Source organism: Papaver somniferum, chromosome 6 (assembly GCF_003573695.1).
Source record: "Papaver somniferum cultivar HN1 chromosome 6, ASM357369v1, whole genome shotgun sequence".
NCBI lineage: Eukaryota > Viridiplantae > Streptophyta > Magnoliopsida > Ranunculales > Papaveraceae > Papaver > Papaver somniferum.
In genome coordinates, this window is record NC_039363.1 from 104758872 (window position 1) to 104776513 (window position 17642).

General features: G+C 35.8%; 2 protein-coding genes across 2 annotated transcripts; one reads left to right on the forward strand and one right to left on the reverse strand.

Annotated features, from left to right (window-relative positions):
• The first annotated feature begins 2083 nt into the window (after nucleotides 1–2083).
• On the forward strand, nucleotides 2084–5222 carry LOC113288691 (DNA replication complex GINS protein PSF2-like). Its single transcript, XM_026537809.1, has 8 exons — nucleotides 2084–2351; nucleotides 2484–2558; nucleotides 2650–2764; nucleotides 4001–4100; nucleotides 4194–4224; nucleotides 4308–4400; nucleotides 4574–4720; nucleotides 4911–5222. Exons 1-8 carry the CDS (start codon nucleotides 2304–2306, stop codon nucleotides 4929–4931), a joined length of 630 nt encoding a protein of 209 aa, XP_026393594.1. The 5' UTR covers nucleotides 2084–2303; the 3' UTR covers nucleotides 4932–5222.
• A 2504-nt stretch (nucleotides 5223–7726) lies between these two features.
• On the reverse strand, nucleotides 7727–9877 carry LOC113288692 (fatty alcohol:caffeoyl-CoA acyltransferase-like). Its single transcript, XM_026537811.1, has 2 exons — nucleotides 9394–9877; nucleotides 7727–8934 (listed from the first exon to the last, which is right to left on the reverse strand). The coding sequence occupies exons 1-2, from the start codon at nucleotides 9817–9819 to the stop codon at nucleotides 8014–8016; spliced, it is 1347 nt and encodes a 448-aa protein (XP_026393596.1). The 5' UTR covers nucleotides 9820–9877; the 3' UTR covers nucleotides 7727–8013.
• Between the last annotated feature and the right edge of the window lie 7765 nt (nucleotides 9878–17642).

Genomic DNA, 17642 nt, shown 5'->3' on the forward strand with positions numbered 1-17642 from the left:
ATGTTAACGCTCCGATTACAAGAATCACATAAATTCTAAAACGTGCATTCATCGATTCAAACGGCAGGAGCATCGCAATTTAACTAGTAAATGAAATAAAGTAAAGAAAACAAACAAAAAAAAAAACCAATTGCGTTTTTGTATCCTTAAAGAACTAGATCTAGTTTGAGATGCCATATTCAAAGAGGTCATTCTAAAAATCACAATATCACTGACAAAGTTTCTGCAATACATGCTAAGTTAACCACAACGATTAAAATGAAAATAAAGTAACAAACAATCCAGAATACTAGAAACAACATAGTCAAAAAGTATTACAAGTTTCTAATAACTGCACAAACTCTGCGTATAAAAATCTTAAAAGAAATTAACCATCTTCATCATGAAGCAACCTCTCATCATCTCTATACTTGTGGGTCTAACAATATATGTAATGCAGAAGTCATTGTTCTAGTGAATCAATTTTCAAGCATGTCCCAAGATACGTTCAAAAGGAAGAAAAACTTGTCTACGAGCATGATAAAAAGAAGCAAGCAAAATGCTTCTAAAATGCCAATATGCCACGCAAGTAGGGTTTCCGCAGCAGCAAACCTAGGAAACCCTGTTAATGTACAGTTGAAGTTTGAAAGACAAGAAGGAAAGACGACGAAATCCACAACAAATATGTATTAATGGTAAGAAGATAATATAAGGAACAAGGAAACATAAGTTAACAACAAGATTGTTTTTATAGATTGTTTAAATTAGAAATAACTCAATAAGATACATGTCGCTAAACTGCTCATGATTTGAGTTGCCATTGTCTAAGATTGAGAAAATAAAATCCCTAGTTCATGAAATCTATCTATGATTTTGTCTTCTTACTAATCAAAACTAATTCATGAATGTTCATGTCTCCTCTAATTTTGTCTTCTTAGAGCAGTTCCTATGGAATGAACAAATTTGGAGTTTGTTCATTTTGCTCCCACTATGGAATGAACAAACATGAAAAATGGATGTTCAAATCAACAAATCTGATGCTTTGAACATTGAGTCGGAAGATCCAGCGCGCGTCTATGGTAAGGACGGGCGATCTTGCTACGAACACGCGACCATGCCAAAAATGCCAACGATTTTCTCATTGACGCCCGCGTCTCTTGGTTTAACGCCAAGTACAATTCCTGATTATTTTACTACTTTTTAATCTTATTTTATCTCACTTTATCCTATTTTATCTCACTTAAATATTATATTTTATTTTTCATCTTTATCCTACAAAACATTTATATTAAAAAGAAATATTAGTGGGGCCCTAGAAAACCAAATCTGTTCATTTTACCCTGCTTTACCATAGTGGAGAAACCCGTTTGACCATCACGTGGCTCAACAAAATTTTGAGTTTGAACATTACCATAGGAACTGCTCTTACTGATCAAAACTAATTCATGAATATTCTTAACTCACAAGCTTACAAATAATTAAGTCTAGAATTATGCACAAAACACCTAGCTGGGAAGAAACTAAATTATGAAAAAGTTATAAAAGAATATAAATGCTTATAGCCAAGTACAAAATTCAGATAATGATTATACACATAACTAATCATGCATAGCTAGTAATTAGACAAACAAACAAAAAAAGAATAGTTATGGAGCTTGGGAACAACCAGTCAGCTACAACTTTCATATGTGGGTTTGGTGGCTAGGAATCTTAGGTTTGATACCTAGTAATAATAAGAAAACTAATGTCTGGTTTCGTTGGTCCGGATACTCAATTCAAAACTAACATCAACATAATGCGGTGGTCATGGTCCAACTCGGATATTTGGATACACATCAAGAAATTATTTTTTGATTTCAGAAAACAAAAAAGGTAGAAATTGGTTCGTGTACACGATTTCAGAATGATTTTTAGAAACAAAAAAGTTAATTTTTCGTAAAGCAAAATACTTTTGTTTCCGGAGAAAATTACTCCGTATTCAAAACGTCCTAGTAATTAAAAAAGGATTTTTTTTTACTCCACATCGTTCGGGACCATCACACTCTTGGAAGTGGTTTTCTTTACCACGTGAGGTTTGCCAACCATCTTTTAGAATAGACCCAAACACACCCCTAGGTTTCCTTTTCTGGTTTTCCATCACCATTGAGGAGGAGAGTCCACTAGGGTTTGCAGACACTATGGGCCGAGTAACTAACCTTTCACCATAATAGAATCGTAGAAAGCGGGAATGAAGTTCAAATGCGATTTCCCGCCACAACTGCGATCTGCCGCGATAATATAAGTTAGAGTGAAGTTGTAAACCCTAGATTCGTCAAATCAAAGAAATGGCTGGACAATCCGACCCTCATCTATCAATCTTCTCTGCTGCTGAGGTTTCTGCTTGTCTCCTACCTTTCCCAAATCAAAGAAATGGCTAAACAGTTCTCATCTATCGATCTTGTTTCTATGTATTTTTCTTTATGGACATTTCATGAATTTTTTTTTGTCGATCTTAAATTTTGCAGGTGGAATTTCTCGCTGAAGATGAATTGGTGGAGATTATTCCTAACATGACCATGGATTCTCTGAATTTTATTTGTGTAATAAATCTATGCTTATGTATTTAATCGTGTTTATAATTGATTTCTTATTGAAGATGGATCAATTGATGTTTAAAATGTTCAATTATAGGGTGATTTTGGTCCTTTTTCCCCGCATATTCCGACTGAAGTACCAATTTGGCTGGCTATGGCTTTAAAAAAGAGGGGAAAATGCGCGATTCGGCCACCAAATTGGATGTCGCTTGGTGAGTTTTATTTGTCCTGAGAATTTTATAAATCGGACATATTAAATGTGGAAAAAGGGATGTTAAATGAAAGCATTTATATGGTTTGTTGTTACTTCAGATGATTTTTTTATTTTATTTTTTGTTGCAAAATAAGTGAAATAGAAGGCATTATACATAAATCAGGGGGAAGTGTTGTTAGTGATGCTTGTTCTGGAGTCTTAAATCCATTAATACTTGATTATTTGGGTTCTTTTCCTATCGAGCTCTATAAAGGAGAGAAGTATAGAATGGGTTCTAGTTTACTTTACTGTTTACATCACATGGTATTGACACTGAGTATCTTGACATCTCAAGTATTATCATGTTTGGAATGGTTAACCTCTTATATAGATTCATAAACTATATGTGGTGTAGGTATAGTTTTTCATTTGGCACGATGGAGCGCTCTAGGGAAGTTAGGAACCATTGATAGCTGACAGAAATATTTTTCTGAGTTGTTTAGTGTCAGAGAATTTCCAATAAGCCGGAAGCCGATGCCGTTTCCCATGAAAACATGCTGCAAGTTTTTTAGCATATATATTCCTTTTCTTTATCTTTTGGTGACTACATTAAACAACATATCTAATAGTGTGCAGTTGCTATAAAAGCACGCTACAGCTATTATTATCTTACACTTCATTCCTCCCAATATGCTAGGGAAATGTGGAATTGGAGGTTATCAGTTTGCTGTTTAATGAGTTTTTAAACTACATCCATACTTGCTATATTCTATATAATTTGCTTAAGTATTCGGAATTTTGGTAGTTCAAAAACTTACTAGATTTATTATTGGGCGCGGTTAGTCATCATTTGCTTTTTTTTTTGACTTCCAACTCGTCCATGAAGAGAGGGACATCGAGTAAAAGATTCGAACCATATGCAACCTTTCTTTATACCATCTTAATGGCATTTGAAATTGCTACTGTGGTGCTCATTAGAGATTTTTTTAATTTTTTACAACTTTGTAAATTAGGCTGTGACATCTTAGACCGCCTGTGCATTGTTTGCCCATCTACTTATTCATAAATAGAATGTCATATGCTTTTCCTCTTGTGATTGGATGAATTGGGAATCCTGAAATTTCATTTGTCCTAATGAAAGAAGAAGGAAAAAAACAGTCTAAAATATATAATGGGCTTGATAGCTCAACAACCTATATAGCAATTAGCTGCCAACCTTGTATGATTCCTCTGTCGTTTCTGCTTCATGGTGCAGAACATCTGACTCAAGTTTTGGAAGCAGAACGTGATTCCCGAAGAGAATTTCAGCCGCTCCCCTTTCATTATGTGGAAATCTCGAGGCTTCTTTTTGACCAGTATGCAGTGAATTTTCTTTTATATACTTGGTATTGCTTTTGTATTTAATCCATGTCGGTTTGACGCCAGTTATTTATTTATTTTCCCCACAGTGCTCGTGATGATATCCCAGATGTACACATGGTAATTGTAGCAAAAGTTTAGCCTGATTTCTTACCATGTCTTGCTTTCCAGAAGTTTTTGTTTGATATTGAGCATCCTCACAGGTAAGAACTCTGGTTGAGGACATTAGGGATGTAAGGTTTCATAAAGTAGAGTCTGGATTCGAGACAATTGGTTCTCGTACACATGCAGTCAAGGTATTGCAATTTCCCTGAGTTAGTACTTATAGCATTCTCAAGTACATTTCTAGCCTACAATGTGCATAACTAATTACCTCTCTGACGTTGGTATCTAATAAGTAAAAACCAGTTATGTTAAATTCACATTATATCTATTTCCCTATACTCTAATTATTCATCTGCAATTGCAGCTAAAAAATCTATCTGCAATGGAAGTGAATATTGTGCGTCCATTCTTTGTAAGAGCCCTGCAAGCTTTCTACAAGCATGATAGTCCGCAGATGATACCTCAGCCAGATACTGCTAGTAGACGGACAGATGTAGGCGATCGACCAAGAGTAAGATTTTATACCTTTTCCCCAATTACTTTATTATGTTGTTGACCGCAGTAAACGTGTGAGAAGAATTTGGGTATGCAAAAGAAAAAAAACATCTAGTTTGTTGGAGTTCCCTCGTTATAATAATACATTTTTCATGCCCCTTCTCCCTTGTAACTGATAGCTTTTCTTTCTTTTTGTGTTTTTTCAGCGGGATCTGAGACCTCGATAAACATATTATTACCATCTCATCATTATATCATCCCTGATCTCCTCTATTACTAGTATTTGGCCTTCTCCAATCAGATGAATTTGGCAGTGAGTAGTGAGGAAGGTAGCCTGTTTCATTTCCTTATTGTAACTTCATACTTGTAGTGAGTGAAATACCAGTTTTGACTATCCGCCGAACTCTTAAAGGAATCTTATAGAGAACACTATTGTACCCTGTCTCTATCATAATGGGATTTCTCATTTAACTCTAAGCACCTTTGTATCTGCAAGAATACATTGATTCGATACAAGATATGCTGGAGTAATTTAGTGCGTTAGGAATTTTGGTTTTCGATGTCTTAACATTTTTGGACTCAGGGCAACAGTTTCTATTCGGTATTTCCAACTTTGATTCAGTTTATCAAGATGCTTTAATAGTCTTAAGTTACCTTCAAATATGTACAACTCTACACAAGTGCCTAGCAGCGTTTTTAATATCTTTAACTTGGCAGTGAAAATGGTCTGCAGTATACTTCTCTATACCTACAGGATTTCTCTTGGTAGTTAACATTAAAATTGGAAGCCTGAGCAGTCCACATGTTACCATCTGCACTGAATTGGTTGTGAAGACTGACGAAAGCCAACTCATCTGGGTGTCAATAATCAAGAATTAGGTTGCATTCCATGTTTCAACTTTTACCAATGATTTTTGAGTTCTAGTTAAAGTTGGGAATTTTCTTCATTATCTTAATATGCTTATGATGGTTAATGATCGACATGTCAAGTTCTCGTATAAATATTACTATATCTTGTAAAAGGTAAATTATAATATGCAGCGATTGGGACATCAAGGACTTCGAAAGCTTCAATGGTCCCGTTGAGTTAGCACCTTTGCAGGTTTGATTTTTATCTTACATATGATTACTGCAGCTTTGCACTCAAATGCATACTATAGTGCTTTATTTTTTTTATAATGACAAGGCTGCAAAGATATGTTGGTGACTCATCTCCCATAAGCCATCAGCTCTTTTTCTTCTAGTCCCACACCTTGGAACTGCCGGTCATTTGATCTGAAATGGATGATTGTGATTCTGTCAGGTGGAAATAGAGAAAAACCAAGTAGGCAAAGTAGTCAGGGTGTGAACTTATATTACAGAATCAGATTGGTTTTAGATATATAGAGGATTCGAGAGGGTTCTTTAGAATTTTTTTTGGTGTTTCCAGTGTATGAAGTTGTCCCTAGGTGCTAAATCAGGATTCAGGTTCAATGTAGAACTTAGTTGAAGCAGAACTAGACAACCAACTGTAGTGTAAGTACAGGTGTGCTAATTAGTGGAAGGTTTTCATGTGAAATAGATCTTAAAGTATTAAAAATTAATAAGGGAAGATAAGATATACTTAGGGATGAAAAGCAAATAAGAAATCTTTCTTGGCAGAAAGCTATAATGCTTTATTGTGATGAATGGATGACAAATATAACTGAAAATGTGTTTAGCATGAGATGATTATTTTGAGTTCTTGTACAGTCTCCACTTGATCGACTATATATATATGTTCATGATAGAAAAATGATCAACTTTAGATACCGAATCATGACACATAGTTTATTTACTTAGTTATCATATGACATTAACAACCACTAATCCACTATCTTTTCACAAAAACATATTAGGAAAACCCCCTTTATTTTAAGGCGTGGTTGAATTTAAAAGACAAGGACAAAAATCTCTCAACTATCTTTGGGAATCAACTTAGTATTCAATTGTAAGCTATCGAATTCCTTTAGTTGTTCTGCACTTATTAGAAAATTCGAGTAAACTTATCTGAATTTGAAACTCTGATTAAGTTATTATGACGCTCTTCAAGGAAATGAGATCAATCAAAGAATTGATTAGTGGAATAATTCCAAACAAGTTGGTTTAATGATTCTAACTTATCAGTAACCTAGTTCTTCATTATCTACACTTATATAAGCCGAAAAATATACAGTAAAAGTTGATGAAAGGGAAAAATTTGTTGTCTAGACATTCCATGTGTATGAGTGTGACCCCAACACTACAGAAAAGCTGAGAGCATATATTCATGAAAAAGTTAGAAGTCCTTATTAGTGTTATTTTTCTAAGATATTCAGTTATTTCCCATCATTAGTTGTGGTGGATAATCTCCACTGCCTTATTGTTTATTGTCATTCAATATATATTGTCTTTTTCGGGTTTTAAGATTTCTTATATATTAGTATGATGTAAACCTGTAGAATGAGTGACATTAGTTGTTTATCTGCAGTTTGTTAAGAAAGAAATAAACCCACGATATAACATTCCATCTTGTTTCTCCCTGAAATTTAATTTCAGGGACAGAAACATTCCATTCCAATGTCTGTTTACTCAGTACTGCCTTATATACTTTCAAAAGATCTGATAGATAATGTTGTCTAGGCGTGTTTACTAAGTACTGTCTTCTTGTGGATTGTGATTTTCATATGTTTTAGGTTAGACTGTAGCCTATCTCACTGATTGCACAAGTCACAGGGATCATCATAAGATCAGTACATATGTATTTTGTCCTGTTTGTTGGTGTCATAGCTCTAAAGTAGATTTATAGACCTTTGCGTCTTTCACAACTATTGGTTCAGGAGTAATTTGCCTTTGCCATTGAAGTCTTCTGGTCCAGACTCCAGTTACGGTGAAAATGAGGTCGATCTCAAGGTTTAAGGTTTCAAGTCTGGACGTCAAAATGTCACCTTGCCACCATGATGCATGATGTCTAAATGTCACAATGCCGTCACCAATTCACCATATCATCTTACATGATTGAAACTAAACATATTAACGCGATAAATATATAAACTGAAATCATACTTGAAAGTGTCATACAAACCAAATGCAGCAGAGTTGGTGCATTTGGTGACAACCAAAACAACTTTCTTACTTTCTCTCTGCTTTTTCACAAGGGTGCCTGGTTATTGAGGGTCCATCAGTTGTTGATGTACTAATAATCTCTTACCCGAACTAATACAAGCCTATAGGACCTACACCAACAACCACTGAACTTTTTCCTCCGAAAGTTTTTTTTCTTCAGAACACTTGCACTCTGTTGACAGTGCACTATAGCTGTTCTTTCTCTTCCAGTTCAACACCATCTTTCATCAAATCAACACCATCTTCTTCATATAAATCATTAATCATATAGTGTTCAAATTTGCCAATAATCTTCTCAGGTACGGAAACAAGAACTTTCACAGCATGTAAATCACCAACAACTGGTAAAAACAAGCAGTAAATCTCACTAGCCAATGGCCCCATATGCAATGGTTTACCTTCACCAAAATCCAAATCTTCTAACCCCAATTTTGACCATGGAGATATAACAAGTGTTGAAGAAAGATCAGGTTTTACTCTATTTTCTTCTAAGAAATCAACCATAGACTTCACATAATCATCAGTTAATGCTGCTTTAGCATTTTGAACTAATTTTACTCCATGGTGCAGATTAGAATTTACCAACTGTGAAACTGTTGTTTCAGCACATCCTAACACAAACCCATTACCATAATACCCTTTTGGCAATTTTGGCTCAACGAAATTTCTAATATTAGCTGAGAAAAGGAGTTTAATTCTAAGTGATGACTCTGGATTTAGTGCTTTAATCCAACAACGCCACACATGTGAAGCTAGTGCTTCAAATGAAGTGCATTTTAGTGAAGGCACACAGAGTCTCTTGAGACGTAGGATATGAGATGGTGTGAAAGTTAAGCAAGAAGGAACCAACGGTTGAGATTGAAGAGTAAGACTTAGATCTACATCAGGGGTAGTATTTGTAAATTCTGGATGAGAGAAGGTTATTTGTAGAGGATCTCGAGGTTCTAAGACGTGCCGACTGTGGAACGGGATTACGCTGAGATCGGCGGTCGGTTTTGTTTGTAGGTGGGCCCAAGCGTGCAAAAACTGAGACGTACCAATTGCGTCACATAGACAGTGATTAATGGCGATGCAGATTATCATTCCTCCACAGCTTAGATTCGTTACCTACACAACGGACAAAACGTATTAAAATTTCACTCATTTCCGTAGCTATACGGACGCAGCATCTGTACCGTCCATATGTGTGATCAAGATATTTCAGTAGAACTTTCCATTTTTAGTAAGTCGTATGAAAGTGTATAAAACAACAGAACAGTGTGCAGAATTGATTCGTTTTACATTTTCATAAAAAATTATAAAGTCTAATCATTAAAATATTAAATCAGTATTTAAAATTGTATGGAAATGGCAATATAGAATTATGTTACACCATTAAATTCCACTTCAACTAGATTAAACGAATGAACTAATTCATTGTATTCAGTGTTGTCTAGGTAGGAGAAGGAAAAACAACTATAAAAGAATGACCCAAAATCAAAGGGAATCAAAATTTTGAAAATTCAAGTTAATTTGGGAAAAAAAATAAAATAAAAATGACTTGATGAGAATTCAGAGAGAGTAGACCTGAATGACAAGAGGAGGAATGCCCAAGAAACTCTGAGCATCAACTCTGCACAAGAGTTTTTTCCTCCAGGAAATATTAGGCCATTTAGAAACTTGCATGAACTCATCAACAGTAATACTCATGAAAGCTTCAGCAAACAAAGCACCTTCACCATTACAATCAACTTCAAGTTTATCTTCATTTTGTTCACTAATTCTTAACCTACCGGCTAATGGGTAGTAATAAGAAAGAACTTTAGAAAGTGAGGACTTAAGATCATTTACAGGTATTGATTTCTTATAAACATAAAGATACTTGATGGAAAACCTTAAGAACTTTTGATCATCAAGGTTGGAGAGATAGAGTGTGTGTTTTGGAGTAGGGTTTTCAGGACAGATTAAACTTGGCGTGGTTTCATAATAACAATCTGGTAACTCCTTGAACATCTTTGGTTCTTCTTGGTTTTGTTGTTGTTAGTTGTTACTGATGAAAGCAGCTCAGAGCAGGGATTTTATAGATGAAGTTAAAGGGGGAGATGAGTAAGTGAGTGAGTCAGAAAAATCCAAAATGTGTCAAGAGTTAGACAATAAAGTGAAATAAAATAAAATATTGGATATGACAACGTACTATTAGATTCCTGACTGTTTGGTCCTTTCTTTTCACCTAGTATTGTATTTGTACATCTTTTCTTTTTCTTTGTGAAGTATAGAAATGAAACCGAAGAAGGAAATTCAGTGGCAGATAAGTTAGCTAAGTGGGAAGCAAATAATAACACTGAGCAATGGTGGTGGAATCAACCTCCTGATTTAACCAGAGATGTGATGGGGAAGGATATGTCGTCTTCTCTTGTCAATAGATTTAGATGCCTGTTGTTGCACTCTTTTCTTTTTCCAGGGTGTCAACTCAATGGTGGGATATAGATATGAAACATGTTGGGGGAATGTGAAACTTTTATCGCAAATATTTTTCCAGTTGAGAATTTGAGATAGATTTTGGGCGCCAAATATTTTCAATTCAGGGGGCTCAGTCAATGACTTCCAAAACTAAGCGTCTATTATCATGTATAATTTGTTTTTTTCTAATCGGTTGATTTTTTTTGGGCACAATGTAAATTCTCAATGCGACAATTCGAGTTGGTGGCTTATTGCCTTACTCTCAAGCTAATTATGATTTGCGGGCCACTGCACATTTTTGAAAGGAACCAAATTTGTTGTTAATAAAATGATTTTATCTGAATTTCTTGAAGCTGAAGCCTCCAGTAACAATCTGAAAGCCTGTAATTAGTGACTTGAAAGAAAATCTAAACTTGATTACATGGAATGTGCTCTTTATCCATATTACTGTGTGATGTTAAAAAGTGGAAACAAAGTAAAGAAAAGCTAAAGTCGAATCTACTTCGAGATCTATTCTTATTGCAAAAGGAAAAACATAGAATACCAGAAATAACCGACTCTATAACTATAATCTAGTAACACTAATATCCTTTTTTTTTTTGTTCTAGTGGAAAGAGAGGAGCTTGATTGGGAAAGCCATACAAACAGCATGGGCAATGCTGCTGGTCCAAAGCAAGCGTTATGCAATTCGAGGTTGTCTTACCCATCGATTGATAAGTAATGTTATTAGTGCTCTGTGCAATGCATGTCGTTCCGTTTTGCTTTTCTTGCTCGACTGATCCTTTGTAAAAGAGAGATCTATGAGGGGATTTGGTGGGTTGGACGTATAACTGATTTAACTACTTACTGCACGAGGGCAAAATATTCAAAATAAAACTTTATCTTTAGGACTAAAACTATCTGTGAAACAGGTATATGGCCTTTTGTGAGGGTTGAAAAGAATAAAAGCAAAAATGTTCAACCATTCTTCTTCTTTATTTCATATCTCATTTGATCTTTTTGGAATATGTTTTAAATTGGAATACTTCACACTATAGTTTAGTTCAAATTTACTTAAATAACTCAACCTTTAGACTGTATAATAACTTATCTATCAGTATGAATTTGTTAAGAATTGATAACAGTATGCATGGAAATTCCTTGTTCTTGATACCAATTTGGCCAATGGTCAAAAGTCAATAATGCATCTTTTCTTTTCCATCTCCTTTTTCCATCTATTATCTTGTCATTTCCATTTTTTTCTTGGAATCCAATTCTTAGTTAGAGCTAATCTTGATAGTGTGTTATCGCAAAGCATTCATTTTGCATTATTAATTCATACAAATAAACAATCAAATTGACTTTGAAACGTTTCATATTTTTCACCTATATAAAAAAAAAGGATTGTGACCAAAGCTATGATTCTAATATCTCATACAACCATTCTTGTAGGACCTTTCACCGACGATATATTGATATGAACAACTAGTAAACTAGAGTTAATGAAATTTTACTTTTCCTTTTTAACTGTCAATTTTACTTATAAGTGGATTAGTTAGTTCTAACCAATTGTACGTCGCTTTGAGGTTCCTATGGGCTATAATTGGTCTAGTTAGCTGATATAGAGCTGTCAGCCTGTCACAAAGCGAAGATGGACAGCTACAATATGATCGATAGTCATAGTACATCGGGTAATCACAGAAGGAAAATGATCAATAAGTCATGCAATTGGAGATGACTTTTCTGTAATCCGGACTATCGGTATTTATTCGCAAGGCCCAGGATGAAGAAAATGCCAGTCCAGAAGAAGTAACCTCCGGAATGGCAGAAAGCCAGAAACCTAAAACCTTAGACAGAGATAAATGGGCTGGGAGTTGATCAAAGATAAGTATGGGCTTCGTGTACACAAACAAAGAAAAACCCTCTATATCATTGTTGCTTAAAAAAGTTTTAAGCGTTTAGTTTTTGAAGAACCATGATATTGGGCATACCAAAAACTTTCAAGGCATACAAAGGACTAGTCTTATAAGGGGTACCCTATGGGTGGTTTAATTACCTATATGCCCTTAAATCCTATAAATTACTAATCTATCTCTAACCTTAATACAAAAATCTATAATCATAAACCTAAAATCAGTTTCAACCCCTTCTTCTTCCTCCTCATCCTCCACAGCCGAACCCACCTTCTCCTCTCTTTTTTTTTTTCATCGTATCATCGCCGAAATTTAATCGTCGATTCGTGAAAATTTAGTCGACGATTAAACTCATCTATATAATGGTTCGCCGTAAGCCAGTATCTCGTTCTAATCGAGCGATTGAACAACCCATTGAAGAAGAAGAAGATTTAGAGAGTGAAGAAGAAACTCAAAATCAACCACAAAATCAATCGGAAGAAGAGATTGAAGAAGAACCAACTCCAGAAATGAGAATAAGAAGGTTAGTTTTACAAACCCATCTCGTATTTGATGTTTTTGATTGGTTTGATTGATTTAATTCGTCAAAATCATGTTTCTGCGGCGGTTACAGGGTATGGTTCGGCGCAAAACAAATCTTAGATGTGCGCCGAGCTGTTCTTGAAACTGAACCCTGAAAGTGCATATGAACGGCTCGGCGTATATCTGAAATCCGTTTTGAGCCGAACTTAGTGACACAGAGACTTATATTTAGGATCGGCTTATTCGATGGTGTTAGTTTTGTGCCAAATATGTTTTGTGAATTTCAGAAATTTTGCATGTGCGTAGGATCGGCTTGTATGGTAGTATTAGTTTTGTGCCGAATAATTGTTGTTTGAATTTCAGAATTTTTGCATGTGCTTAGGATCGGCTTGTATGGTTGTATTAGTTTTGCGCCGAATAAAGGTTTCAATTCATAAGTCTAGATTCGGATTATTCGATAGTATTAGGGTTGCGCCGAATATCATTGTTAAAGTTTCATAAATTTTACAAGTGTATAAGATCGGCTTATTTATATGATATCATGTTGTGCCGAATACATGTTTGAGTTCATAATCATAGACTCGGCTTATTCGACGGTATCGGTTGTGAGCCGAATATATAGGATCGGCTTATAATTGTTTTGTGGTATGAGCCGATCCACTCTCTGTGTAAGCTAATAAAAATTTCAAGACATGATTCGGCTCATATGTGTTATTTCGGGTAAGCCTAGCCTTCTTATTTTCTTACAAGTTTTTGGCTTTCCAAATCTCTTTGTTGTTCGAATTATTCTTATAACTTTCATACTTGTGTCAGGACCAATGCAGCTACAAAGAGGAAGAAGATGGAGGTAACACCTTCTACTTCTAAAACTCCCGATCCTAGAGGAAGAGGTAAGAAAAAATTGGGAGCGGGAGGTAGACGAGGAATTTTAGAAGAAGAAGCCGAACAAGTAAGAATTGAAAGACAAGAAGAAGGAATAGCTGAAGATGAAGAAGTTGATGATAATCAAGAAGTTCATCAAGAAACACAACCCCAAGGAAAACCCAAGAAAGACAAGAAAGGTAAGAAGGTGGTTATGCCGATTCTTGGGCGGAGAAAATTTATGAGACTCCCGATCACAACCGTGCAGTCCGAGTATTGAGACACCAGAGGGCAGCGGAATGGAGTCTTGATGAAGAGGTTCCTGAGGTGATTGCTTACGTACAATGCAGTGCTTTATGGCCTATCATGAATTATGGACATAAGGAATATGATAGTGTGTCGGCCTCTGCATTTACCGAGCGCTTTTGTCCAGAAACTTACACATTTCAATTACCTTTTGGAGAGATAGAAATCACTCATGATGAGGCTAGTAAGATTACAGGCCTTAAAGCAAGGGGTGTAAGTGTGGATGCTGGTTTTTATGACATGAGTTGGGATGAGCTATACAATTTTTAACTGGAATGCCTTGGTTGGGGTTCACAGAAAACTGAGTTGGAGTTTTGTCGATCAGTTAAAGATGTCGATACCGTTTGCATACCAGGTGGCAGAAATAAGAAGAATAAGAAGATCAAGTTGACTAACTTGAAAAAGGAGTTTGAGAACACAAAGGAAAGAGTCACACAAGGTTTGTTGATAATGGATCCCGTCAAAGTGAAGCAAACCGGAACTGCCTACTTGCTTTATACTCTTGGTAGATACATCTTTCCCGACACTACCGGAAACAAGGTAAATGCTAATTATCTCCAATTGGTAAAGAATCTTGAAACTTGTAACAAGTTTTCTTGGGGAACGGCTACGCTCGCTTACCTGCTGGACCAACTTTCCACCGCGTCTAGGTTGACAAGTACAAACATCGGAGGGAACTTCACTTTGCTCCAGGTAACTTTTGGGAGTTCAGAGTATGGTTCGGCTTATAACCATAAAATCTTTTTAGCCTAAGTTTTTACTTACTTGGTTCGGCTTATAATACTTGATCCATATAAGCCGAACAGTTCTCTGAGTTTGCAAACTTTATTCTTACTTTGATGTTTCCAAGTAAAACTTGTTTCTATCAATTCAATTCCTTTGATTTTTTTAATGTGGTTCTTTGGATGTAGGTGTGGATATATGACCATTTCCCAATTTTGAACTTGTCCAAAGTATTTGAGAAAGATGTCGATTATGTTGATACTGAGCCAACTGCAGCACGGTACGCGTACGAGGACTCTAAGAAAATGAACAAAAAGAAGTTGGTGGCAAGTTTGAGAGAGACGTTAGACCGTCTTGGTGTTGATGATGTCACTTTTCAACCATATGAGAAGGAAGATGAAGAAGATGAAGTTGTTGAAGATGAGGATATGCCGGTAGGTATGTATCATGGGACATTGTGGTATCCCGGTGGTTATGTTATATACGATCCTAGGCGAGTACTCCGTCAATTAGGATGCGTCCAAAAGGTTCCTTTGTTTGACGAGAAATTCAGGTTGTTACCAAAGAGTGGTAAGGGAACTAAAAGCACCACTTCATCTTGGGAACCAAATATGAACCAAAGATGAAGGGAACTAAAAGCACCACTTCATCTTGATGATCCATGTGAAGAGGATCCGGGCTATATGGATTGGTATAACCAAATTTCTCATCCCTTCATTATCAATAAGAAAAGGAAAAAGATAGCTGATAAGGGGAAGGCGAAGCCAATCAAGATCACCAACAAGTCTACTTCCGAAGATGTAGTCAAGGCTTTCAATATTATGGTAAGAATGACTTCACTTTATACTATTTTCATATATTAGTTATGGTAAAAATGTCTTCAACCTCATGGTTATAAGTTGTTGACAAATGAAAAAATAGGTTGCCGCGGATAGGGAGATGTTGAAAAAAATGAAGGCCAAACTTGGTTGCAAAACACCAATGACCGTGGAAGAACAAAAATACCCCATCAACAAGTGGGATGCAATCATCAACAAAGGACAAGGACCCGAGGAACCCGAACAAAGGCCTACTACTAAGAGGTCTCGACAATTTGGTGAAGGTACAAGCCAAGGTGGTGCTACCGTCCAACCCGGTAATGATGCGTCGGAAGATGAAGACCAAGGTGGAAGAAGAGGTGGTCGTGCAACTAAGAATAGGGGTCGTGGTTAAATGCCCTTTTATGTACACTTTTATGGTACACTTTTTCTTAAGTTTTAAGTACACTTTTATGGTGTTGCAAACACCTTTGCTTTTAGGTGCTGAACTTTGTTTTTAATGGTGCTGGGATTGGGTTATGGACACCTTCAATTTCATGTTTTAATGAATAGCTTAACAGTTATGCGCCAAATTTATAGAGTTCGGCTTATCCTCTAATGTTAGTTACGCGCCAAATCATTTGTCCTTCAGGTTTTAGTGATCCTTGGTATCCTCGTGAATTATGTCTACTGGATCAGGTTGATTTTCCATGGGTCCAAGCACGATCTACAAAGAATATCACAAGGTTAAACACTAGAAAGGGAATATAATAACAAGGTTCGGCGCATTCGATAATCACATTATGTGCCGAACTCTAAACATTTACAGGTTTCGGCTTATACGATATCCTCAATATGTGCCGAACCACGAACAATATTTTAACCCAAAAATTAACAAATTCATGTTCGGCTCAGACGATAATCATATTATGTGCCGAACCTTGAACATAAGAGGTTTCGGCTTATACGATATCCTCAATATGTGCCGAACCACAAACATTATTTTAACCCAAAAGTTTACAAATTCATGTTCGGCTCAGACGATAATCATATTATGTGCCGAACCTTGAACATAAGAGGTTTCGGCTGATACGATATTCTCCATATGTGCCGAACCAGTAACAATATTTCAACCCAGAAATTAAAAAATTATGTTCGTCACATACGATTTTGGATATGTAAGCCGAATTAGTAATGATTCTATTCCGGGCTATTCAGGATGTTGTTCGGCTTACTATGAAACTTTCATATAAGCCGAACTAGTGTCTAGCAAAAGGGTTGTAATTGGAAATTATAGGTTCGGCGCATGCAGTAAACAGATTCAGTAAGCCGAACCGTTCATCAATTGGTAGATTCGGCTCATAGATGTGAGCCGAACCTCAACCTGATTCGCCGAACCATGATTCAAAAAACCTAAATTTTGATAATTGAGAGCTATAGAAGTGAGATTAAGTATAGGATATAAGTGTACCTGTGTATTAGAAGCATTGTGTTCCTCATCAATGTCTTCATCATCAGGATTTGGCTCATAAAAATCATCATCTTGAGTTTGTGTTTGAGTTTGAACTTGAGTTTGAGTGGGTGTAAAATCATTCTCATAATCTAAGAAATCAGCCATTTCTGGATCATTGTTGTACTTGATATGTATTTTCCTAGGTTTTTTAGATGAATGATGACCCTCCTCATCCTCCATTGAATCAAGAATTAAAATTTTCTCACCTTTTCCTTCTCTTTCTCTCCTTCTTAACCAAACCAAAACTTTGATTTTTTTTTCCTCAAATTTTTCATCTAAACAACTCTTATAATTCTGAAAATTATTTTAATCACTAAACAAAATATTTAATCACTAATCAAGATTATTAACACTAATACGTAAAGAGCAGATTTGCCATTAAAAAAATTTGGGTTAAGGGGTTATCTGATTTTGTTATTTCACAACCTTTTTTGTCTTCATTCAGTATGCCTTGGAAGATTTTGGTATGACCAAAATTATAGTTCTTTTTGAAGTCACTTTTTTTTTCCTTCTCTCTTTTGCTCGCATCATGCATTTGTTCTTGTTTCAGTTGCCATAAGAGCAACGGTTATGTGCAACGTGCATTAGGATCCCACCACGGCACCACAAAATGAAGTGCTGTAAACTAATTTGATAAAATTTGCTCCATGGCATGGAAGACCCACTAACATTACCAGGAAACTTTTTTTTAAAATTTTTTTTGTAAGCAACGTCAAAACGACAGGAACCACTATTACACTCCCATTGTCTGTCGAGTGGGAC

Excerpts from the sequence above, each read along its gene's own strand:
- LOC113288692 (XM_026537811.1), bottom strand. The coding sequence starts at position 9,819 with ATGTTCAAGGAGTTACCAGATTGTTATTATGAAACCACGCCAAGTTTA. Across the intron at positions 8,935-9,393 it reads TTCCTCCTCTTGTCATTCAG|GTAACGAATCTAAGCTGTGG; the intron begins GTCTACTCTCTC and ends TCCGTTGTGTAG.
- LOC113288691 (XM_026537809.1), top strand. The coding sequence starts at position 2,304 with ATGGCTGGACAATCCGACCCTCATCTATCAATCTTCTCTGCTGCTGAG. Across the intron at positions 2,352-2,483 it reads CAATCTTCTCTGCTGCTGAG|GTGGAATTTCTCGCTGAAGA; the intron begins GTTTCTGCTTGT and ends TAAATTTTGCAG. Across the intron at positions 4,721-4,910 it reads ATGTAGGCGATCGACCAAGA|CGGGATCTGAGACCTCGATA; the intron begins GTAAGATTTTAT and ends GTGTTTTTTCAG.